Here is a 25960-nt window from a genome sequence, read left to right on the forward strand (position 1 = left end):
CATTTAAAACAAAATGGAGGAAATATATAATTGTGAAAATTGGGTTGAAAGTTCAAAGAAGATGCTTTAAGTAGTGAAAAGATACGCTTTTTGAATTTCATTTTAGAGATTTTGTAGATAGAAAAACTTTAGAGGACATAAGAGTTGAGAAAAAAAAGGGGGGGGGGGATTCTATTATACTTGAAAATCATTAACATAATGTTAATGACTTTTTTTCAAAACCTTATAGCTAAGGGTCTGTGTATTATGAGAAATCAAATCTTTTTTTTGTATTTTAATCATATTGCACATTGCCATAACATTTAACCAAGAATTAATGAAACTTAGCTGCAATTTTCATCTTTCGCTAGTTTTTGCACATAAATCAAATTATGCTTAAATTTTGGCTCACACAGCACATTCCTTATGCTCAGATCAACTATGAGTTTCAAATTACCCTTGTGGGTAATTTCACCAGTTGCTCTAGTAGGCAACTTCATTTTTGGTGAGTTTTGAACCCTCATCACATCACTTAGCTTGTTCACTGATGACGTGATGTGATTAGATGCTCCATAATCCATAATCCACAGTCCACTCCTCTGAGGAGTCAGCAACATAAAAACATGAAATTATACCTGAAAAATGTTGATCAATATCTTCAGTAGTGTATGATCCATTCACATTCATCATAGCTGGCAACAAATTGGCTAGTTGATCCATTTGTTGTTGAGTGAACATCAATCCAGGCTCCCCTGGCACACATTTGATGTCATCATAAGAGGCTTCTATTTTCTAGCACTATGTTTCAACCCAAAATCTGCCACTTGTTCCCTTTGTGTGCCTGATTAAGCTTGTTGCCATGTTTGAAATGCCTGTTTAGAAAATTCCCAGTGGCATACCAACATTTTTAAGAACTGTGTCCCTTCTTATTACACACTTGCACACAACCAGACATTTTCCATTCACATTTTTAATAAACATTGCTGACATTTCAGTTTCAAGCTTAGGTGCTCTCAAAACTTCTCTTTGTGACCCTTCTTGCTGAAGCACAAGCAATGCATAATTCAACTTTAGGGAGAGGGATCATCATGAGTAGTTGGCTCCTTTGTGACTTGTATTTGGGATCCCATCCATTTAAGAATTGAAACAGTCTTGACTTTTCTATTCGCAAGTTTATATTATTAATGCACCTTTTTCATTTCTTCAGTGGGATTAGTTATAGCAAGCAACTTGTTTATAGATTCTAACTCTTCCCATGTCATGGAGAGTGTAGTGTAATATTCATTCACAGTGAGGTTATTTTGCTTAGTTTCATAGAGATCTTTGTTTAGCTTGTACTGTAATGCCCTGACAAATTTACATAACCTTAATCGTCAGCGGAAGCATAACTTAAGTCTGTGGGTTATGGCCCACAAATAAAATAGTAGCCTAAAATTTTAAAATCAACTATACAATTACCCATCGCAAAATTAGTTTTGGGATATCCATCATACAAAATATCCTAAAACCTCATAAAATCATACTTAGTCTCCATAACGCAGTCTATTAGTGATCCACAACTGTTCTTCCATACCTAAAACATAAAACAAAACGTCATGAGCCGAGGCTCAGTAACATACTACTCTAACAACGTAAATTCATTTCACATCATTTTATTTATAAACAGGGAGGAGAGAATAGGTAAAACATTTCACAAACATATCATATCATACTACATTATCTTCTTTATCATGTTCATCATCATATATCTTTTACTTCGGTAACTTGGTTAGTACAACGGAAGGGACGTCTCCCCAGAACATAGTAACATCATAAACGGAAGGCAGTCACCCGAGGACAAAAGCCCTCACTAAACGGAAGGTGGCATTATTTGCCCAAAATGTGCAGTGCCACCCGAGGACAATAGCCCTCACTAAACGAAAGGTGGTTAACCGGTCGGAAGGTACGTGCACGACCCGGGATAACAGAATATTTGCCAAGAACCATCTTTCACTTGAATTTATTATGTTTCATTTCTTTTAAGCATATCATCATCATCGTGAATAATTATATTCATTCATTTCATCATAACATCATCATTTCATAGCATCGTATCTTCATAACCATCATAAAACATTTCATTTCCCGCAATCCATATATAAAACATAATATTAATCATGATCATAAAACATACTTTGAAGGGGAATGCGGGTGTTAGTAGTAGACGTTACCTGAATTCCTGCTTACCAACCATGATAGCCGGGGGAGGCTTGTAATATCTTTTATCTTCTTTAATCTATTCAAGAATAATTTTATTAATGACGTTTCATTATTTAGCTATTAAGCCTAAACATTAGTTAGCGCTTGTTAAGGTCATAGCGGTCATTATAATGTCGTAAAGGTCTCCTTAAAGGTCATTATTTCTTAATCGTTAATAACTTTTTAATTAAGGTGACTCTTTAACCACTAACTAGGTGAAATAACTCGTTCAGTTACACTTTTAGAATTATCGAAACATTAAGGTTATATTACTACATATTATATAACCTTTCGAAAACATAACATTATTCTAGTTCATAGTTAATAACTACTTAGTCGTCCATTATTAAGCTACAATAGGGCCATTAACATTATTTTAATCACTTAAAACTATTAAGTCAAGCTATATTGTTATTATAAGTGAACTTAATTATTAGTGAAATAATAATAATTTAAACTCATATTATAAATAACAAGTTTATTGGATTTTAATTAGTTTCAAACAACTCAACTTTATTTAGTAATCATGAAATATAGCCCAATACTAGATTTTAGGAAATAAGTTGGGTGATTTTATTAAGCGAATTTGGTTTTAAGCGCAATAATTATGTTTAATTAATATACTAATCTATCATGATCTAATAGGACACTAAATCAGTTTCAGTTAGTCTACATTGGTTTAATTCAACATTATGAAAATCTACCTTTAGCCCAATAAGTGGTAGTGACAAAGCAAAATGTGTTGATTACTTAAATCAGATTTTTAGGCCCAACACTAATTAATATATCAATAGGTTCAATTGGGCTTGGAGCTTATAAGAGCATGTACAATGGTTGGTGTCTCTCCAACTAGCTCTCCACACTCTCTCTCCTATTCTCTCTCTTCAAGCTACTCTCAAGAGCCATGTTTAAAAACACCCAACAACAATAAAACCCTTTAAAGAGCTCTCCATTCAACTTTTCATTATTTTGTGGTCCCCATGTCAATAAATGAACCTCATTTCATATTATGATCAAAGTTATATAAATTAAGTTATTCATGTAAATTAAATAATACAAATTAATCTTTTTCATAATTTAAGCAAAGTAGAATTTTTAAAAAACAATATAATTATGAGTGCTAATATTTAATTTTCATAAATTTGGCATGGAATGAAGAATTAACCTACAACATGAAAAACTAATTTTTAAATATCCAATATTAGGCTCATTTTATAGATAAAGGAAAATTATACTTGTTGACATATATAATTATTACCATCTTTTTTTTAATTTTTATAGAAAAGATCATTAAATAGTTGCATGAAGAAAAAAGAATTGAAGTAATTACAATAAAAAGTGGGTCCCACACATTGGAGAGCCATCTCTCCATCAACCCAAATGGTATCTCCCCCAAGAGCCCTTTGGCAAAGTGTCTCCATGGAGAGACACCCAAGACACACCCAAGAGCCCCATTGTTGGGTAAGAGGTGGCTCTCCATTTTCTCTCTCCTTGGAGAGCTAGTTGGAGAGCTAGTTGGAGAGCCCCATTGTACATACTCTAAGAAAACAAAGATAAGCATAAGAGTATGATAAATGATAATACCTCTGCTCATTGAGCAGGGATAAACCGCACAATAGGGGAGCGGAGCAGAGCTTCGGCGAACGGATAACGGCGGCGGCTCCGAACAGCTGCGTCAGTCTCCGGTGGTTCGGCGCGCGCGAGTCGTCGGTGGTGCTGCACGTGCAGCAGTGTCGCGCGAAGAAGAAGAGGAGTGAGAGAGTGCGAAGAGGAGATAGAGCGAATGCGTGCTGGTGCGACGGATGGCCGGCGAGCGACGGCGAGGCCAGGAGGAAGGTGCGACGGAGTGCGGCGCAGGTCCGGCGTTACCTGAGGTGGCCGACGGGAGTGTGCCGTGGGGGGGACCGAAACAGAGGAGAGAGAGTAAGAATTTGGGGTTTCCTTTTTGGGTTCCTTTAGTCATTCTTTCCGGCGATTATTGACTGAAAATTCTGATTACTGAGAGAAGAGAGGATGAAGGTTGTTGTTGATGGGTTGGTGTTGAATCTCCATGGCTATTTATAGTGAAGTTGGGAGCTTAAAATCAGTGGTTGGGAGGGAGAAGTTGGAGTAAATAATCTAAATTGTTAGCTTGAAGAAGCTATGGTGAGTGATTGGTGACAGATTTTTGACTGAAGAAGAAGAAGAGAGTGTGATTGCATGAGTGCCAAATGGCCATGGAAGGGTGAGGAAGAAGGCACCATTAATGGAGTGTTGACCATGGCTTTCTTTTCTCTTTTTCCCTTTTTGTTTCCCAAACCAAAACTCACAAATATTTCCACATTATCACTTTTAAACGCGGTTTAGTAAAATTTTGATGCAATGTTGACATTTTTACTTTAGTGAATTAATAACTACATTAGCCTTCTTGTTTAACTCATGAAATCGTGAATTATAAATTATCATCACTAGTATATTAATATTTTTAAGTTGGAAATTTTTATATTCGTTTTATTATTCGTTACTTAATTAGTGAAATTTTAAGTAAGATATAATTTAACTACTCAAAAAAAAAATTTATTTACTTAAACACGTTTAAGTTTTCAGGATATTACATGTACTTCCTAGAGTCATTTGTCAAAGCAAAGCTGACCTCTAGTTATTTCCATATGTTAGCAGAATTGATATACAATACGAGTTTTTAATAGTTGGTGAGACATTATTGTGAATCCAGACTACAAGTCTACAACCATGTTGTTACATATCTCACACAGTTCAAATTTTACCTCATATTCCTAGTACTTGACGGTTACACCATTAACAAAGCCTAGCTTCCTCATTGATGACAAGTTGATTTTCATAATTCTTGTCCATAACCTGTATTTTAGTTCCCTAAAGTTTCTCAACTTGAATACAGGTAGCTCCATCATAGGGATGAAGGAACAATATGTTTTGCATGTTAGTGAAAGTTATCCTAGACATGATTCATAAACTTTCAGGATAAAGTTTGGATTTACCGAGGAACATGAAGGTTTTTATTAGGTGTTTAAGCTAAGAGAAGGTTTTGGAATTATGAAAGAAGAAAGCAAATATTTTTGAGGGGTTTTTCTTCGAAGGCCTGGTTGATTTTTCACTCAGCAGTGACAATCATTTTGGTTGCTCTTACACCATGAGAACTGTATCATTCCTAGTTTGATCTTACCAAATGTGGCATATTGAGTAGAGCATAACGAAAGTAGGAGAATAAGGAGTGGAAGAATATAGAGGAAGAAGAAATAAAGGCTGTAATAGATGTTGTATTGATCATAAAACCCAACCTCATCATCCGAATGCATTACAATATAGAGAAGCACTCTAGGACAAAATAAGAGAGATTGAATCGGAGCTACATAAATGATAGAATCATGTTGGAGATTTAGAGTATAATAGTGATTTAATGATGTTGTTGTTCGAATTACTTGGTTATGGTGGCGTAAATTTCAACAATACATGATAATTATCATTTGCTATGTAGAGGTAAAGTCATGACATTGCATGATTGCTGGGTGTAGAAACAGTCACAGGTCGCACCCTGCGACCTGGTGGATGTCATAGGTCGCACCTCGCGAGCAGACTCGCACCCCCCTACGTGGTGGACAAGCATGCCTGCTATTTGGCTTCACAGTCAAAAAGTTATCACAACCCGCGACCCAGATCGCACCCCTGCGACCTTTGCAGTACGTCGAGGCTCGCGAGTATAGTCGCACCTCGCGACGTGCGTCTGTGACGCGTATTTTAAGGTGTTGTCTAACAGTTAACTTGATTGTATCGTTTCATTTCGGTTTTCCTGAAGGATTATAACATTGATATAAATATGAGGGCACTCATATGATGGAGAACATGTGGAAAAACTCTCTCACATATTGAAACACAAATCTCTCAAGATCAAAACTTGAAATTGTTCATCATATACAAATCTCACAAACTCATTTTCAATTGATAGTGTTCATAGTTAGCATAACCACTATTGTTTTCTTCTTTGTATCTTGAAGGTGAATTCCGTGAAACCCGTGCTATACAAGTAGGGTCGGAATATTACTTTTGGGAAAGTGAATCATGCCTAGAAGATTGTTCATCTTGTGACTCTTATTATTTTCGTAATTTTCCTAACAAATCATTATCGATTTGACCAAAGCAAATGAAAAAAATATAGACTTCCGATAGAGATGAAAGAAGACATACAAAAAAAGAAATAGGAGGATACATTTTTTGGCACTCCATATCAAATCTAATATCGCGTTTGGCAATTCAACGTTTATAATAAAAAAATATTAAAAAGAAGGGATTTTTCAAACCAGAAATGATATATTACAGCTCATAAATTAGAGCTCATCATTGGCAGCTCATTACCGTCAATCATTAGCAATATGTAAGTATTTTTTAGATAGAAGGATCTCAAGAACCGTCTCCTCTCTCCTTCTTTTTCTCCCTTCTCTCTTCTCTCTCCTCCCCCACAAAATCCTAATTTTCAACCTAGGAGCTACCTCCACCCTTTTGGGCGGTGGTAATCCCCTTTCTCGTTTTATTACTAGTTTTTTATGTTTATCCAGTAAATTTCAATCTTTCTCTAATGGAGAGTTTTTCTACCCATATATCGGTTATGTCTACCCATATATTAGGTTTTATCCTTCTCCATGTGAGAGTTTAGAGAATTTGTTTTTGGGTTTTGTGTAATTCAAGATGTTGGTTTGTTGATCAAAATTTGTGCGGAGTTGCAACAGATGTCAAGACTTCGTTTACAATCACTTGAATTGAATCTAGTTCTACTTCAAAACTACAAAAGATCGACATACCCCCTTGCAGAAGGCTGCATCAGACAACGATGTGAAAGACAAGGGTTTTCAGAAGTGTTAAATCTACTCAACGATCGTGGTTTTATCATATTAGAATTGTATTTATTTCATTTTGATATGTATTTGTTTAGTTTTGACTCCAATGGTAGATGTCGTACGACTTTGAATCAATAAATTAATGTTAATTTTTTTAAAAAAAGCATTTTTAGATAGATTATCCTAGGAGAAATTAAGACAAGCAAGATGTTACATAAATTGTTACTCCCTCTGTTTTTTTTATCTTTCTCACTTAGAATCTTGGCACTATTCATACTTAGAGAGATTCTTCTAATTGTTTCACAATTTATAAGAAAAAACATAGTCATGTGGGATCTTGTTTGATTCGTCTCAATTAGTACATTATTAATATTCAATCGTTATAATTTTTACTAATATATAATGAAAGATATTTAAGCTTAAAGAGGTGCATTGGCAGACGTGCATAGAAAAGTGAGAATGATAAAAAAAACAGAAGGAAGGGAGTATACCCAAAAATTTCTAGTGAAAAATATTAGGTCAGGTCATTTTCAATTTTCATGATAGAAAAGAATGCATTTATTGTGTGAAATGACCAAATCACCCACATCACGACCTCTACTCTTACATAGTCACATTCACAACCAGAACCCATCTCCAGAACCTTCGTCAAAAACCCCTTAAGTCTGAACCCTACTAAAACCCTCCACTCCACTCCATTCCATTTCCTCTCTCACACACACTCACACAGACGCAAAGATTAAATCATCAAAAAATGCACAGGATATCCCGTCGCTCTGTCTCTGCAATTTTGCGAAATGGTGGTTTTCATCACCGAAATGCTGTTTCTGCATCTCTCTCTTCATCCTCTCCACTAATTTTTTCTGTAAGTTTTCTCTTTTTCTTTTTTTATCTCATCAATTTCATTATTCACTGCTATTATTCCCTTTCATTTCTAATACCTAAAATGTTTTTGATGATCGTATTTATTTTCCGCATTTGTTGAAATGGTGTAATTTCTACCTCTTTGTCTTACTTGTTTGTTTACACAATCTGTAGTTGATGATCTTGCGTTGCATTTCAATTCAATTTTACAGCTGAATATATTAGTCATTCTTAGTTTAATCTTGGATTTGCGTATATGATGTTGTATGATTTTCGAACCGAAAGACGGCGAAGAGAGTGTATTAGGAGTCTTGAGTTATACGGAATTTCTGATTTTATTGAGTGTCATGAAAATGAGCTGAGTTTTACTATGTGATTTATTTTGTTATGCATTTCACCTTTAATTAATAGGATGGCGAGGCGAAGGTGGAGCATAGACGGTATTCGTCGTTGATACCGAGCAAGTTCCATGCACCTGGCTCGGATTTTATGACCATGGCTCGTCGCTATGAGTCTACAGCTGCAGCATCTGACTCGTCTGGTGCTCCTGTTGAGAAGTATGAGTATCAAGCCGAGGTCAGCCGTCTGATGGATCTTATTGTTAATAGCCTCTACAGCAACAAAGAGGTTTTCCTCAGAGAGCTCATCAGGTCATTATCCTTGGACATTTTTTTATAATGAAAATCGAAGTAAAATTTACGGATTGTGGTAATTCATTTATGTATAGGGATATCCGATATGTGCTTATCTCTTGTATTTCTTATTCCTTATCTTCGTGTAATCGTTCGTGATTGTTAGGTTTTTGTCTCAACAGACTCGAATAATAAATTTTGCTTTTGTTATAGTCTTATAGACTTCATATTAGGCTTAAATACTAAATCTTCTGCTTGTAATGAAATCTTTGAGGAGCTGTTTGCATGATTGATTCTTCTATTATGTTTATATCTAATGAATGTGTGTGCCTTTTGTTATTCAGCAATGCAAGTGATGCGCTAGACAAGCTGCGGTTTCTCAGTGTTACACAACCAGAGCTTTCAAAGGACTCTGTTGATCTTGATATTCGCATTCAAACTGACAAAGATAATGGGATCATCACAATCATGTATGTTTGGACTAATTTTCTGGTACCTCGTTTCCCAATTGATTCTTGCTGATCATTGTTTGCTTGATTTCAGGGACACTGGAATTGGTATGACGCGTCAAGAGCTTGTAGATTGTCTTGGAACTATTGCACAAAGTGGAACAGCTAAGTTTCTTAAGGCATTGAAGGTTAGGATTTGTCCAAGTTTTATGCTTATGCATTGGATTTCACTTTTTAGAGTTATCTAACGCATTTACTCAAGCTTCCTTGTTTTGCAGGATAGCAAAGATGCTGGAGCAGACAACAATTTGATTGGTCAATTTGGTGTTGGGTTTTATTCGGCATTTTTAGTGTCTGATAAGGTTGAATAGAATTACCTACTTAATCACTTAATTTTTTTGCTCCTTTTCATCTGTTGTATCTTTAGCAATCCATTTCCTCCCAATAACTATATGTAATTATATATTCATGCTTAAGGTGGCTGTTGCAACAAAGAGTCCCAAATCTGACAAACAGTATGTGTGGGAGGGGGAAGCAAATGCTAGTACATATACAATTAGAGAGGAGACGGACCCAGAGAAGTTGTTGCCTAGAGGAACTCGTATAACTCTATATCTCAAGGTGGATTGCAGAACTTCTATTGAATTCGATTGTGTCAACTTCTGCAATATCTTCTGACTAATAGCTCACTCATTTGCTGTTTGATTACTAATGTCAGCGCGATGACAAAGCCTTTGCTCATCCAGAGAGGGTCCAGAAGCTTGTTAAGAATTACTCACAGTTTGTTTCATTTCCAATATACACGTGGCAGGAGAAGGGAATTACAAAGGAGGTACTCGAATTCCATATTCCTGCTAACTGTAATTTGATATTCATATTACTGCATTGCATCCCGACTTTAGTTTTAATATCTTGTATGTAAATGATATATTATGAAAGGCTTTGTTATTTGCAGGTTGAAGTAGATGAAGATCCTGCTGAAGCTAAAACTGATGATCAAGAAGAGCAAACTGAGGTGATAATTTTAATCCATGTGTGGTGGTTTATAAAGCTTGCGAGCTACCTATTCATTCCCTTTCCTAACAACTATCAATATATAACTCATTCATCTGTGCACTTCAGAAAAAGAAGAAGACAAAAAAAGTGGTTGAAAGATACTGGGATTGGGAACTCACAAACGAGACTCAGCCGATATGGGTGAGCACTTCATTTGATCGATATGCATGTGTATAGTACCAAAAGGATCTTGTTCATAGATGACTCAACTATATAATTTATATTGCAGCTCCGGAATCCTAAGGAAGTTACAACGGAGGAATACAATGAGTTTTACAGGGTGACCTTTAATGAGTATTTGGATCCTCTAGCGTCATCACATTTTACAACAGAGGTGCGAACCATTATTTTTCTTTATGCTTTGGAAAGCTAATGAGTAGTATATGTATTTTGCTCTGTTTTGTTTTTTTTGCTTCTCTTTTATGTCTTAGGGTTTAAATTTCTTCAGTATTGATAGTTGATCTAATAGATCTTAATTTTCTTCTTCTTCCAAGTGCTTGGTTTTCTCATGCTGGTTTTGTTGCAGGGTGAAGTCGAGTTCAGATCTGTCTTATATGTTCCATCAATGGCGCCTCAGGGAAAAGATGATATAATGAATTTTAAGACAAAGAATATAAGGCTTTATGTCAAGCGAATTTTCATTTCAGATGACTTTGATGGAGAATTGGTAAGCATTATGCTAGAATAAATCTAGTTAGTGGACTATGGCTTATGATGACCCTTAAACTTTCCTTGTTGCTTCATGATAGTTCCCTCGATATCTGAGCTTTATTAGAGGCGTTGTGGACTCCAGTGACCTTCCCCTCAATGTTTCTCGTGAGATTCTCCAGGAAAGCCGAATTGTAAGAGTATCTAATCATCTAATTTGTTTTTAATTATCTTTTATTTTTCAGTAATTTATTATCTTATTTATTTCCCATACTTGTTTGCATTGAAGGTGAGAATAATGAGAAAAAGATTGGTTAAAAAAGCCTTCGACATGATCCTTGGCATATCAATGAGCGAGAACAGAGATGTAAGTAAACACTATTGATGTTAACACTTCTTTTTCCAAGTAATGATTTCTTCTACTGGTCTACTTACTAATCTACTACTTGACATGAAATTAAATATCATTAATTTTCACAACGATTCCCCTTTCATACATTGTATTTATCGTTTGCTTTAAATAATTTAGGCCTTCTTTTACTGTTCTGTTTTGTAGGACTATGAGAAGTTCTGGGATAACTTTGGTAAACATCTAAAATTGGGTTGCATTGAAGATCGTGATAATCACAAACGTATTGCACCTTTGCTACGATTTTTCTCATCTCAAAGTGAGAATGAGATGATAAGCTTAGACGAATATGTTGAGAACATGAAAGCTGAGCAGAAGGATATCTATTACATTGCTTCCGACAGCGTAACAAGTGCAAAGAATACACCTTTCCTTGAGAAGCTTTTGGAGAAGGATCTTGAGGTAGGAATTTTTTCATATTCATTTGTTTATTTCTTTCTTTATCTTTTATTGATTGCTAATTCTTTTGGGTGGCGTGGTGTGGGAGGTGGTTTTACATGTCCATGTAACATTGTTTGTCTGTTTACAGGTGCTCTTTTTAGTTGATCCCATTGATGAGGTTGCTGTCCAGAATCTGAAGTCTTACAAGGAGAAGAACTTTGTGGACATTAGCAAGGAAGGTTTAGACTTAGGTAGGCATATTGGTGCTCTCTTTGTCTTCCAATTTCAGATTTCCTACTTTTTGGTTGGCATGCTTCAGCTTCATCTGTTCCTGGTAGGACCTTAGTTAAGAAAATTGCACATTTCTGGTTGCTTGATATTAGCCTCACAGACCACTCTTAATATTTCCCTTTTCTTGGAGACCGGGGAGGGGGGGGGGGGGTCTATGCTTTACAAGATTATATACTTTAAGGCTAAGTGTTGCATTTGGTCAAAGGATATATTATAGAAATGCATTATTAGCTGCTTTGACATTGTTGCAGGAGTGGAAAATGAACAAAAAGAAACAGAGGTGAAACAGGAATTTGGTAGGACTTGTGACTGGATCAAGAAGCGCTTGGGTGACAGAGTTGCTAGTGTCCAAGTTTCTAATCGATTGAGCTCTTCACCATGTGTTCTTGCATCTGGCAAATTTGGTTGGTCAGCTAATATGGAGAGGTAGTCTTTTTTTTCTTTTCTTTTACCCTTTTCCCTTTTTTTGGGTTGTTTGGGTTTTTTTTTTTTTTTTGGGGGGGGGGGGGGGGGTTGTCAGGGTGGGGTTTCAATATCTGTTTACCTGTTCCTCCTATACAGGCATGTCCTATTGGTTTACTTACTCATTTAATCGTCTTATTACCTGTTCTTTTGGAGCATATAACATTATTTTGGCTCTAACATTGGTATGACTCTTGCAGGCTGATGAAGGCACAGCATGCTGGTGATTCATCTGGTCTTGACTTCATGAAAAGCAGGAGGGTGCTTGAGATTAATCCTGATCATTCAATTATCAAAAGTTTGCATGTATGTAATTGTAATTACAAGTTCTGTCTTCCCATTGTATGTAGTATGCATGTACTAGTGGCTAAGGTTGGTCATCCTTTGTTGGTTGTATAGGCTGCATGCGAAAGTGGTTCAGAGGATGAAGAAGCTCTTAGAGCAGTTGATCTATTATATGATGCAGCACTAGTCTCCAGTGGTTTCACTGTAAGTATTTCTTGGATCCTTCTTACTTGGTTTGTATATGTCTGTGTTTGGGCTTTTCTTGGGCTTTGGCTTTCCAGTGTCCTACTCTTAGGCTTGTGGCTGTGGAGTGTCTATGTGTTTCTGATGAATGTACTGGATGTATGAGGTCTCTGTCAATCTATCAGTTGCTATTGAACATCTTAAGTTAAAGACTGCACAGGAACATCTAACAATTAAGACTAATAATGCAAATTGTACAATTTTCTGAAAATACATTCAATTGTTGATTAACCTAAAAAATTTTATCAGGTCAGCCTTCTCAACACAATCTCAAGTTCTTTCTTAACTTGTACAACAGGCTATAGGTGATGGTGTGTCCAATATGTTTGCTTAATATTTTCTGTTCCTTCTTCTTTCCTCTCCATTACCCATCTTTGCTCAGCCTTGGCACCAACTTCCTCGTCTGCCGAGCCATCACCAGACCGCTTTTCTGGGGACCTTGTCATAGACCCCATCCTTGACAAGATATAAAACTGATAATCCAAGTGCTCTAATTAGCAAACTTCCAAAAGTTTTCGAAGATACTTGGAACTTAGAAGCAAAAGTCGGTACAAGATTTTGCAATGATGCAAAATGAGTGAGAATTGCCCAGGCAATTCACAAACAAGCATATTGTCTACTCATGCCACAAATTGTTAGCTTTTAACCTAGTCAAATCCATAATTTTGATTTTCGGTTACGTATTGACCACCTTGTTAAACATAACAGATCTCTGCAATAGTAGAACTCACCTTTGTTTTGCTTATCTATCTACTTAATCTATAATAGTGTTGAAACTCGCATAATTTTTGCTATTGTATGTCGGATGAAAGAATAATAAAGAGATAAGAATTATTCAAAGCTCTGCCCTTTACATTCTAGCTCATAGATTAAAAGCTAAAATCACTATCATCACTGTAATGGAGATAGAGAAAGCTGAGGAAGTCGTGGTGGTCGTAGTGAAGGCTGTGGGTATTGCTGGAACTCTTGTGGTGATGGTGGTGGTTGAGTTTGGAGGGAGATGGTTGTGGAAAAAGTAAAGTGGATATAATGGAGGTAGGTAGGGAGGCTAAGAGAGAATGATGGTGGGTAGTTAGTGTAGAAAAGCTGAGGACAGAGGAGGGGGGGGGGGGGGTTAACGGTTAGCACGATCTATTTTGAGAAGGGAAATCCTATGGCTGGTTGTATTCTAGGTTAATCAAAAGTCTAGATTAGTTTGAGAAGGTTGGTAGTAGTTCAAATTTCTTTTTGAATTTTCCAAAAGTAATTTGAAAAAACAGAATTACACTTTTCAAACATAATTTAGAAACTTTGGCATATTCATTATAAAAGAGGTCTCGAGTTCTTTAGCATTAGGGTATGTTAGGGTCTTGAAAGTTTAAAAGCTCCTACTATGAGATGTGGTGCTATAAATAGTAGCCAATCTAAATATCAACATGAATTCTACCTGCAACCAGTTTAGTTGTATTTCGTGTATCACCCATATACAGGATCAATAGTATAACAAGTTCGGATATCTTGTATAAATGCATTTTTTCAGTGTTTTCTACTCCCTCTCCACCATATTCTTTTGCACACTTCCTAATGGCAGAGAGTGTAAGGTTGCTTTCTTATCACCTTAAGGGGGCGTTTGGTAAGAGGGTTATAGGAAAGGGAAAGGGAAACGGAGGAGTTTGATTCCATTCCCTTAAATGTTGTTTGGTTGAGTGGGTTTGTCTTTTCCTTTCTCCCTTCCATTACCCCAAATCCCTCTAACTTGATTCCCCAACCCCCCCCCCCCCTCCACTTAGAAATGGGAGTTTGGAAACCCTTGACCATTTACTTCGACCACCCAATCCCCTCAACAACACCCCTGCACCAGCCCACCACTACCTCACCTCACCTCACCTCACCTCACCTCACCTCACCTCACCTCACCTCACCTCACCTCACCTCACCTCACCTCACCTCACCTCACCTCACCTCACCTCACCTCACCTCACCTCACCTCACCTCACCTCACCTCACCTCACCTCACCTTACCTCACCTGAACCATCCCAAATGTGCACATCCCCACTGCACCCACTGCTGCAATTCCACCGCCACCATCCTTAACCATAGTTCCACCCCACCCACTTTGTTGGCTGCCAACACCACCAAACCATTACTAAGTACTACCCCACCGGAGTCACACCCACCCCACCGGAACCTACCCAACTCCTCCCTAAAACCACCCCAGTCCCACCCTCAACCAGCAAGGAAATCCACCTGCACTGTTGAAAAATCCATGCCAGCCCCCTTGGCCACCCCACTACCACCGAAACACCCCCATTTCCACGAAACCACCAATTCTCACCCCAAAACCACCCCACACCAAACCCTAAACCACCCTCATATCCCCCGCGAAACCACCCAAATTTAACCGAAATCCACCCACTATCTCGTCATTCACGCAATTTCCTCATCCATTCTTCGATCGTGCGAGTACGCATCTCCCACCGCCACCCATCTGAAAATTACCTTACCCCGCTTCATAAGTAGTCGGTCAGAGGAGGAGGAGAGAGAGAGCATGAGCGGGCTGGCAACGGAGGCACCGACAACTGATGGATGGGATGAGATGGGAGGGAGGGAGGAAGTGGAGGTGATTTTTTTTTTTTTTTTTGCAATGGTGGTTTGACCACTGTGGATAGAGTGGATGAGGAGAGAAAAAAAAAATATCCTTAACAACTTTTTTAATCAAAAGGTTTGGCTTTCCTTTTCTCTTCTACTTTTTTTCTGATTCCATTCCCTTTTTACCATATAGTAACCAAACACCTCCTAAGTAAATTTAAGTTTCAGAAAGTATTTCTCATAAGTTTTTATATGCTGCAATAAGAATTATAATAAGTTCGAATAACATATTAGCAAAATTCAGTTGAAGAGAATGTACCCTAAGAATAGTGGATAGGGAAAAAAAAGTAAGAGAAAATGTAGGGTTGGATAGAGAAAAAAAAAGTAAGAAAGGGTTGTCAGCTGTATCAGCTTAAAGTTGCCTCCAAATAGAAACGGATATGTTAACTTAGGACCCTTTCGTTGTCATTTTTTGTTTTCAGTTTTCAGCTTTTTTGAAAACTAAAAACTAAAACTGAAAACCAGAAAAAGTGATTCACTTTTCAGTTGTCAGTTTTTAAAATCATCATATTCCTAATAATTTTGACTAATTTTTTATTCATTATAGGACATATATCATATGATATTGAAAATCAAAACCAAAAAACCAAAAAACACAAAACCACAATAATACCGAACGGGCATTTAGTTGTGTGTTTTCAGCAAGAAGATGTCAACACCATCTTGGGTTATATGGCTTGTTGATAATGGATCTATTTGTGCAGCCTGAAAACCCAGCACAGCTCGGTGGAAAGATATATGAGATGATGGGCATGGCTCTATCAAACAAATGGGGATCATCACTTGATGCTCAGCAAGTAGTTTGCCCTCCACAGAATCCCGAGACTATGGAAGCTGAGATAGTTGAGCCAGTTCAAGCTGATGGTCAGAAATGAAGTGCACCACGCAGTTCGTGGTAATCGGAGACAATAGGTTTTAGTGGCATATATATATATTGATTCAGAGAGTCTTAATTTTTGAGAGAGTTTTGTCATCGTACTTCAAAAGTTAGCTACATAGTAGAGCAATGTAGAACAGTAGACGGATATCCATTAGAGATATATTTTACATCCCAGAGGAGCATCTATTCCGTATTTCAGTTACCCATACACGATTCAATCATTCTAGAGGGCAGTGTCGGCCGTTTTTCTTTTTTTTCTTCCCCCGCTCCTCTTCCTATTGCCTAATTAACTGCAATTTACCGTGTATTGTACTTTTGTTTTAGCAAGCTTATTTGGTGTAGTTGGATGGAGATTTACCTTGTAACCGTCCAATTTTCTCAACTACAGTTCTTGGAATTAGGAGTTCTTTTTATCTTTTCCCCTTCTCAAACGTTTGGCCTGCAAATGGTAGACCTAAACACCGTATGAGTTGAAGACTAGATAGAGTTATTTATACCATTTTAAAAAATATCATACTTATTTGATTTCAATTAAACTTAATTTTTGAGTCATTGAATACATTTGAACTATTGCTCTGAACTGAATGTATTTCGATTTACTACAACAGTCGTCTAATTTTGTTTGCACCGTCTTTTAAGAAAGTGAGTTGAAATAAGCTGAATAGGTACAATCTTAAACTAGTAGTCAAGACAGTAGTTCTACAATTGATGCTCAACGAGTGTTTATCTGTGTTAATCTATGTGTGGGTTGCAATTTTAGTGTTTGTTGCGTGTAGTAAATGGGTATAAGGATATTAAACTTATTTATTACCTCTGTTTTTTAGTTGATTTGTTTTCTTTGGGTACACATGCTAATGTATTATTTTAAATTTTTACATCTTTAGTTATCAATAAGTAAAAACTAAAAGAAACTGATATTATGAAAATATATATTGAGACAAATCTAACAAGATTATATATGATTATACTTTTCCTTAAATACAAATTATAAAAGTTAGTCAAAGTTACACATGTGAATAATGTCAAAAGTCAAAATGTGTCATCTAAAAATAGGTAGAAGTATCCGATAAAGAAAGTTGTAGTAACATTTGTGGCAGTGTAATTGTATTCTAATGTTTTTCCGTCCCATATTCCTATTCGGTTTTTTCACTAAATACCCTTGATAGATATTTTTATTCACCAAATACCTTAATTTTTTTTCCGAATTCACTCTATAACCCTAACTTTCTAAAAAATACATCCAAATGTCATTGATGACTAGCGCAGTTAACCTCGATAGTCATTAATCTTAATTAAATCTAAAAATCCTAAAATCCTAAAATCCTAACCCACCCTAACCCCACAACTTCAGCCCCACCAGCCCTTATCCCTTGCCGCCGCGACTCCACCTTCCTAACACCCCCAGCTCGCATCCCCCTCCCCTTCAAATCTCGCAGACCCCCTTCCCCCTCCCATTCGAATCCCCCGCAACCATGCCTCCTCCCTCGCATCCCTCCCCTTCTCTCGAAATCCCCAGCCGCGCCTCCTCACTCTGTGCTGCTGTCTCTACGGTGGTGTCTCTGCTATATCAGCGATGGTGTTGTGTGTGATGTTGTGCGTGGGGGTTGCGGGAGAAAGGGAGGGGAGGGGAGGGGAGACGGGTCTAGGGGGGGGGGAGGCACGACTACGGGGCTGGTGTAGGTGGTGGTGGGGCTGGGGTTTGGGTTAGGGTGTTAGGATTACTTAGGGTTATAGGGTTAGTTGGGTTTATTTCAGATTTTTTTTAGGAATAATTAGAGTTACTTAGGGTTTTTAGAGTTCACGACTAATTATTAACCGTCGTTTGTCATTAAGGGCATCTGGATGTATTTTTTTTTAAAAGTCAGGAGTATATGGTGAAATCGAAAAAAAGTTGGGGTATCTGGTGACTAAAAAAATTTGTCAAGGGTATTTGGTGAAAAAACCGTATTTCTATTACCACTTGCTAGTTGATATCAACCTCCTCCGAAGTAATTGCAATAACATCGGTAATTATAGAACCTTAATTCCATTAAAGTGGGATGTATTGTATCTTGCATGACTCAAGATTTTAAGATTGGTGGTTGTCTTCTATATCTTGCATAGGTAGGGATGGAAACGAGTAAATGTTTACAGCTGCATGGGCAGTTGTAAAAGGAGAAATTAATGACTTTTGGAGCTAGTTTATTGCTGAGTTGCAGAGATGCTTGAATATGGAGGATGGCTTAGGGTTGACACTAGGGATGGCAATATCCAGAGGATATCCAGTAACCCGCTCCACCCTGTTTAAATAAAAGGGTGAAAAACCGTAATAAACGGATGAAGACCGGGTGACGGATGCGGGTAGGATGCGGGTGACCATTTCTCACCCATCACCTGATCCACCACCCGGTTAAGCACCCGACCCATTATCCATCCGTTTAATTTTTTTTTTGTTCAAACTCGTATTTTTGAAACTCGTATTGTTGAAGTATTGTTGCCGAGACTTTATTATTGTGAAGACAACTTCCTAAAACTTGTATGGTGCGATGTCACCTTTTCTTTATGCTAAAAATATCATCGTATTTATTTATTATTTCGGAAAGTGTAAGTGGAAATTGGGTACATTATTTTTTTAATAGTTGTATTCTAAATTTGATATTTAGATTTTTCACCCGTTAATCACCCGACCCGCCCGAATAACCCGGTTGTGATGGATGGATGGATTTCGGGTGATGCGTAAAGCGGGTGACGGATGGATGGATGGATGGATGAGAGTCAATTTAACCAGGTGATGGATGCGGGTAATGGCTCACCCGATTCAAATCCCACCCATTGCCATCCCTAGTTGGCACTGGTATAAGATGAGCATGAGGTGTGGTTCTTCTACATTGTTCAATTTTTTAGGCATACATTAAATCACTTAGCTACATTATTCATTTTGCATATGTTTTTTTTTTCTTCTTCAGTCATATTTTATCTTCAATTGGACAGTTATTGCCAAGTGTTGAGCACAGACATTGTGCCAGACACATTTTTTGCACATTGGCACAAGGATTTTAAAGGTGATGAAATGAAGATGATATTTTGGAAGGCTGCAAAGACATACACCATTGTTGAATTGAATGAGGCTTTTGAGGAGATGGGGGCTCAAAACCCTGCTGTTGAGGGTTTCAGGAGCTACGATCCAAAAGTCTTCTATAGAGCCTACATGGACACAAGCACTAAGGTTGATGTGATTGTGAACAATCTAGCAGAGATATTCAACGGGTACATCATTCAAGCAAGAAGAAAACACCTCATATACATGCTTGAAAAAATCAGAACTGACCTAATGTAGAGGCTAGTCCTAAACAGATAACAGATGGAGAAGAATATGGCTCAAGTATGCCCAAGGGTGCACGCTAAATTGGAAAAGGCCAAAGTACAGGTTGCCATATGTAGGCCAATTCCTTCAACTGCCACAATCTTTCAGGTGAGCCGTATGATGGACACTTACTATGTTGACCTTGAAGTCAGGTCATGCACTTGTAGAAAATGGGATTTGATTGGTATCCTTTGCTACCATGCATTAGCTTGTCTCTTCTTGTATCATTACAAAGCTGAGGACTATGTGTTAATTAGATTGGTACAAGAGAGACACCTACCTAAAGAGTTACAACAACTCCATCCCTCCTTATGTTGGTGAGAGGCACTGGCCAAAGGTGGATGCTCCACTGCAGCCACCACCAATCAAAGTGGGGCCAGGTAGGCCAAGGATGAACAGAAAGAAGGACCCTCATGAAAACCCCAAAACACTTGGGAAGCTAACAAAACATGGGTCTTAATGCATTGTATTGTGTGCAAGTCTACCAGCCACACCAAAAGGAAATGTCCTAACAAGGACAGTGCATCTGCACCTCCTCCAAAAAGGCAAAACACTGCCACTTTCTAAAACTGCAATCCCACAGCCTGATCCATCAATCCAACATCCCGTCCCATCAACACAGCAACCTGATATAAGTGCCCAACCAACACAAATAGGAAAGAATAGGAGGGCACTAAGAGGAGGTGGAGGTGGGAAAGGCTCAAGAGGTGAGGGAAATTCTGTGGGAACCAGAGGTCCTGCAAATGCAGGGAGGGATTAGGATCAAGAGGGGGAATAAGTTCTAGGGCAGGAAGAGGTGTTGACAAATGCAAGGAAAAAGCTCAGGAGGTGCCCCGCATGGTGTTGGAGTGTTTTATATCCCTGATGGAAAAACCTATGTCAATGTAAGTACACTTCAATTTAATTTCTTTTTTTGTTTGTTTGTGTGTTGTTATTGGTTGGAGGTTTAATCTTTCTTTCCTACACAGGGAAGAATGCAAACAGATGGGCCACAATGGTCAACATCATACATTGCTCTTGGATTGGAGAGTCAGGCATCAACATTCAATTTCCCTTGATTTTATTTGTTGGTTGTTTGTTGTTAATATTGAAGCAGTTTATGGTTGGTAGTTTTTGGATTGTAATGTAAACAATTTAGAGTTGGTAGTTTTTGGATTGTAATGCAATTATTTAGCCATTGTGGTTTTTTGCTACAATATTGAATGAAGTTTCTACTTACCTACTTAACAAGTTCTTACATTTTGAGATTTTGCACATTTAATTTGGACACACAGTTTTATTAAAACAAAGGCCAAGACAATTTCGTTCATGGATTGCAAAATAAAATCCTAACATCTAACAACATTACTAACATATGTCCTTAGTTCATCAATATAGCAAGAATGAGAAACAACATCCATGATAATCCTAAGGCAGCTACAACATACTTCTCCCCCTTTGCATTCTTCACCTCTTCAACTCGAGTTTTAAGCATTTCAATCCTCATTCCAAGCATTGCCTCTTTCATTTTTTGCTTCTTCACTTTCAACTTCTTAAACTTCTCCTTAATTTTCTTTTTTTTTTGCATCTCCAATTTTGAAACATGGGTAAACTGCTCCACTAACTGAGTTTGCAAATGCTTGCACTCTTTGCATGATTTTTCCTCATCTTCAGTCTCCCATCTAAAGAAACTACAATCAGATAGTCCCTGAATTGACACAAACAACAAGGTACTTTAACCACAAAAACTCTAATTATAAACGAAATTAATTTAGAAAATTCAGAGATAATAACAAATTATTTTCTCAAAAAAGTGCATAAAGGAACAAAAAATCCACTCACTGGCCACATAAAACACCCAGAAAACCTTCTTTCGAAATTTGCCCCACTGCGTGCAGTTCTAATTACAACAGGGATGTTATGGTTGCACTTGGAACATCACCTGAATTTGCTCTTGAATTGATGGACCCATATCTGACTGATTTTTGCGTTGCCATTAGAGAAGAAATTAGAGAGAAAATTGGAGATTTGAGAAGAGTAAATTGCAGAAAGGAGGAAATTGGAGAAAAAGAAATTGGATGAATAGGGGAATAGGGAGTTCTTAATAACTAAGCACGTGCAACAACGATAACACTCACGTGAGGGGTTCTATCAACGAATAATCTGGAAGGACCACGTGTGTCAAAAACATGTGATAGTTCAACCTCTTATGGAATAGTCTACAATTGAAACTTTTTATGACGGACAAGTCATTGTTAGAACTGCCTTTGTCAATTTTTTCTAAATTTTTTCACCTTTATACCTTTAAATAAATATTTTATCAATTAAGCTAGATGATATCTGCCGTAATTAACAATGTAAGAATAACACTTCTCGACTCCTACTCCTTGGAGTATAGAACACGCGTTGACATTTCCAAATTTCAAGCAAGAAAATACCCGTTAAACAACAATTATTGAGCTCGACTAGAAGAAAACTCCTGGAACCCTACCTAACCCTCGATTACAACTTGCTTCTCTAATCTCTCTGTAGATTCAAAAAATCCATCTTTCCATCTTAAAAGTTGACGAATTATCAAATTTCCGCCATCAAATTACCTTCTCAAATTCGAGGAAAGAGAAAACAATTGCGCAATTTAAACAATTTCGACGAGACTCGAAAACTCGGATCTCCGACAAATTTGAAGGTATAATTTTTTAGTACTAATTTTAATATCAGTCTTATGCTTTGAAATTTGTATCTCATACATATTTTAGCAAGAATTCAGAATTTATTTGTTGTAATTTTTTCATTTGTAAGCTTATAATAAAAAATAAAAAGTCAGATTTTTAGGGATTTTAGGGTTTTAGTGTTATTAGATACGCCACTGAATTGTTAGATGTGATTTTACTTTCTACAATTGGAAAATCAGTAAATGATGCTGATGAGCACAGTTTGAGGGCGAAGAATTTCGCGCAGTAACGTTATTTTTAGTAGCCGTTATATCTGTTATCTGCTATTATTATCATGGATTCTAGATTGGGACCGAATCAGGCACGTGAGTCGCCAACTGAGAGTGCCAGTTCACGTGATACCTCGCCGACCGCTGACGGAATCGTGGTGAAGAAGAGAGAGAATGAGAGGAATGAGAATGATTGTTTCGAGCAATCGGTGGTTCGAAGGATTTTTACGGGGGAAAAAGTTACTCTCCGTAGCATAGCTGAGGAAAGAGTGGATGTCATTGCTGAGAAAATGCAAATTCTTCCAGACGAGTACTTTGACGAGTTGAAGAACGGTTTGCGTGTGGTTCTTGAGGGTAATGGTGGCTCGCAACAGCGGGAGGAGTTCTTGGGGTTACAGAAGCTTGTTCAGAATAGGTCGGACTTGGTGCCAAAGACTTTGGTTCGAGCTCACCGAGTGCAGCTAGAAGTTCTTGTTGCTATGAAGATGGGAATTCAGGCATTTTTACATCCTAATGTATGTCTTTCTCAGACTTCTCTGATTGAGATTTTTACGTATAAGAGATGCAGAAACATTGCTTGCCAAAGCCAGCTTCCGGTAGATGAGTGTACCTGTGAAGTGTGCACCAATAAGAGTGGTTTTTGTAATATATGTATGTGTGTAATATGTACTAAGTTCGATTTTGAGGTGAACACGTGCCGATGGATTGGTTGTGACTTATGCTCCCACTGGACACATACTGATTGTGCTATTCGGGATGGGTTAATTTGTATGGGTAATTCTGCCAGGGTTGCCACAGGACAGGCTGAGATGCTGTTTAGGTGTAGGGCTTGCAATAGGACCTCTGAACTTTTGGGTTGGGTGAAAGATGTGTTCCAACATTGTGCACCCTCTTGGAATCGGACAGCTCTTTTGACAGAACTTGACATAGTTGGCCGTATTTTCCGTGGAAGTGAAGATGTTAAAGGTAGGAAGCTGTTTTGGAAGTGCGAGGAGCTTATAGAGAAGATGAAGAGTGGACTAGCTGAAACAACAGCTTGCAGAGCAATCCTGATGTTCTTCCAAGGTACACATCTAATTCCCTTTATCTCCTTTCCTCTGTTTGAAACTTGGATATGGAGCAGCTGTAGATAGTATTCTTATACTACCACGATAAAAGACTTAAAGTACATTTGGGTTAATTTGCACGTAACTTGAAAATGTGGTGTTATTTTAATATTAAATGTGCTCAAAATTGGACTGAAAAAATCAGGAAAATGATTCAAATCGATTTGGCCATAAAATAGAACGGTAGGGACGCTTGCGCTTGTTAATTAACCCCACCAAGCTATTACTACAAGTCTATAAGTGAGACTGACCTACCTATTATTTACTAAGTTATGTTTATACATGACTCAAAGACCTAAGAATGTTATAGTGGATTTAACAAAGGTGTAGCTCATTCACTTTGTCTTTTCTGAAGTAGGAAAATTGGTGAAAATCCTCATCCTATCATTGACCAAATCAACTTAAAATTTGTTCTCTGTTTGTAGAGCTCGAGACGGACCCATCGAGAAATGGAGGAATAGGGGAAGGTGGAAGACTATTAGCACCTCAGGAGGCCTGCAAACAAATTGCAGAAGTTGTTCAGGAAGCTATAAGGAAAATGGAAATGGTGGCGGATGAAAAGCTGAGGATGTTGAAGAAAGCCCGCCTGACTCTTGAGACTTGTGATCGTGAGCTTGAAGACAAAGCTAGGGAAGCGGCAGAATTGAAGCTTGAGAGACAGCGAAGGAAGCAGCAGATAGATGAGCTTGAGAGCATTGTAAAACTTAAACAGGCAGAAGCAGACATGTTCCAGCTTAAAGCTGATGAGACTAGACGGGAAGCTGAGATGCTCCAGAAAATTGCTCTGGCCAAATCTGAGAAATCAGAAGAAGACTATCGCAATAGATACCTAAAACTTAAGCTGAGTGAAGCAGAGGCAGAAAAGCAATATTTGTTCCAGAAAATGAAGGTTCAGGAGAGTTCTCGTGCTCTGCATGCCAATGATGGGAATGATTCTTCACAGATGTTCTCTAACGCGCTAAAAAATGTATACAATGTTTCTTCCGGTGCTGATTGCCAGACTAGTGAGAGAAATTCTGGAAGAAAGAATTAATGAAAGATGAAATTTTACCCTCTTATGCTGGAACACAACCGATGTGGCTCCCAGGTCTTGTGAAGGTCCATTTGCAGGTACTGGTTCAGTAACTAATGCTTGTATTCAACTTTCAGGTGTACTAAAGTAGGAAAAGGTGAATGTACAAGATCTTATTTATGTTGTAATTTTATTTCGTAGTCGATTTATGTGTTTCTTTTCGGCATGACATGTATTTGCAGAACTGTAATTGACGAGTTGGTTTCACAATATATAGATGTGATGCGTTGTAGTGTTGTACTAGTACATGCACACCCTTGATCCAACTGTGTATGTACAGACATGCACATATAAAGAGATCGTGATTGAATCCATGGTATACTAACTCGTCATTATGCCTGAGAATAGGGCCTTTGTGTGCTGAAGTAGTCGGAGACTGAGCCAGAGTGCAGGGTTAAGATCATTATTGAAGTTTAAGAATGTGTTATTAAATTTGGAGGATATTCTTTTTTATTTGGTGAACCAAGTTATTCACAGCCAACAACAATGATCAATCCTCTCGCATTGGGTGCGCTACTTAAGGGTAAAGGGTTGGTCAAGAATTTCTTTCCATTTTAAATGGTTGTAGATTGAATCCCGACCGATTGTTTAAGGGACAAAGTGAGCAATCACCTTAACAAGACCACTTGGTTTGGAGGATATTCTTTGACATAGTACTATAGTAGTGGACTCGATGGAAGAGAAACAGCGTCAAGCACAAGTTTTTACAACATTTGTATACTTGTTTTTTAGATATCCAGTGTTTACACTAATATATTTCCTGGCTGAATAACTAATTAAAAATCCGTCCAGTGTAGAGGTTATTCTTCGTTGGAAATTATTTATCGAAATAGGCATTTCAATTTGCTCACTCAAGGCAATTGCATATTTCACTGGAGACGAATTGAACTACATAAAAGGAACAAAAGTATCCTAGATTATAAATGACCATATTGTTTGGCTAATACAAATAGAATGATGCAACAATAATAATAACAAAAAGAGTAGCCTGATTCAAGCCTAATGCTCCTATGGGTGCTCTCTCTTTTGTTGTCATCAAGTATGTTTTCACTTTTTCACATCACTCATATCCAATTTATAAATTGGTGGTCATTTCATTTCTCTCTCCTTATTATCACTCGTTTGATTAGCTAAAATCAGGCTAAAATTACTGTGGGTCATAAGACTGGCTAGTACTTGTACAAGTTGGACTTTAGCACAGGGCCCAAAATTTTCAAAGGGCCTCA

The 25960-nt window shown here is 37.6% G+C and overlaps 2 protein-coding genes and 1 long non-coding RNA gene across 4 annotated transcripts; all 3 read left to right on the plus strand.

Moving 5' to 3' along the window:
- Positions 1-7686: 7686 nt before the first annotated feature.
- On the plus strand, positions 7687-16724 carry LOC104883173 (heat shock protein 90-6, mitochondrial). Its single transcript, XM_010667646.3, has 19 exons — positions 7687-7929; positions 8340-8578; positions 8905-9030; positions 9104-9197; positions 9288-9371; positions 9487-9630; positions 9728-9841; positions 9965-10024; positions 10132-10206; positions 10295-10399; positions 10592-10732; positions 10815-10907; positions 11003-11080; positions 11270-11524; positions 11652-11754; positions 12046-12220; positions 12457-12562; positions 12656-12745; positions 16118-16724. Exons 1-19 carry the CDS (start codon positions 7819-7821, stop codon positions 16286-16288), a joined length of 2364 nt encoding a protein of 787 aa, XP_010665948.1. The 5' UTR covers positions 7687-7818; the 3' UTR covers positions 16289-16724.
- A 1266-nt stretch (positions 16725-17990) lies between these two features.
- Positions 17991-20878, plus strand: LOC125493131 (uncharacterized). The gene is made up of 3 exons (XR_007269562.2): positions 17991-19144; positions 19264-20520; positions 20605-20878. It is a non-coding gene; the product is annotated as an uncharacterized LOC125493131 (long non-coding RNA).
- Positions 20879-21987: 1109 nt separating this feature from the next.
- On the plus strand, positions 21988-24980 carry LOC104883174 (OBERON-like protein). Of its 2 annotated transcripts, XM_010667649.2 has the most exons (3): positions 21988-22301; positions 22527-23621; positions 24088-24980. In XM_010667649.2, the coding sequence occupies exons 2-3, from the start codon at positions 22622-22624 to the stop codon at positions 24693-24695; spliced, it is 1608 nt and encodes a 535-aa protein (XP_010665951.1). In that variant the 5' UTR covers positions 21988-22301; positions 22527-22621; the 3' UTR covers positions 24696-24980. The 2 variants fall into 2 exon arrangements, with proteins under 2 accessions (XP_010665951.1, XP_010665950.1); XM_010667648.2 differs by having other exon boundaries at positions 21988-23621.
- Positions 24981-25960: the final 980 nt, after the last annotated feature.

This window comes from Beta vulgaris, chromosome 9 (assembly GCF_026745355.1).
Source record: "Beta vulgaris subsp. vulgaris cultivar EL10 chromosome 9, EL10.2, whole genome shotgun sequence".
Classification (NCBI taxonomy): domain Eukaryota; kingdom Viridiplantae; phylum Streptophyta; class Magnoliopsida; order Caryophyllales; family Amaranthaceae; genus Beta; species Beta vulgaris.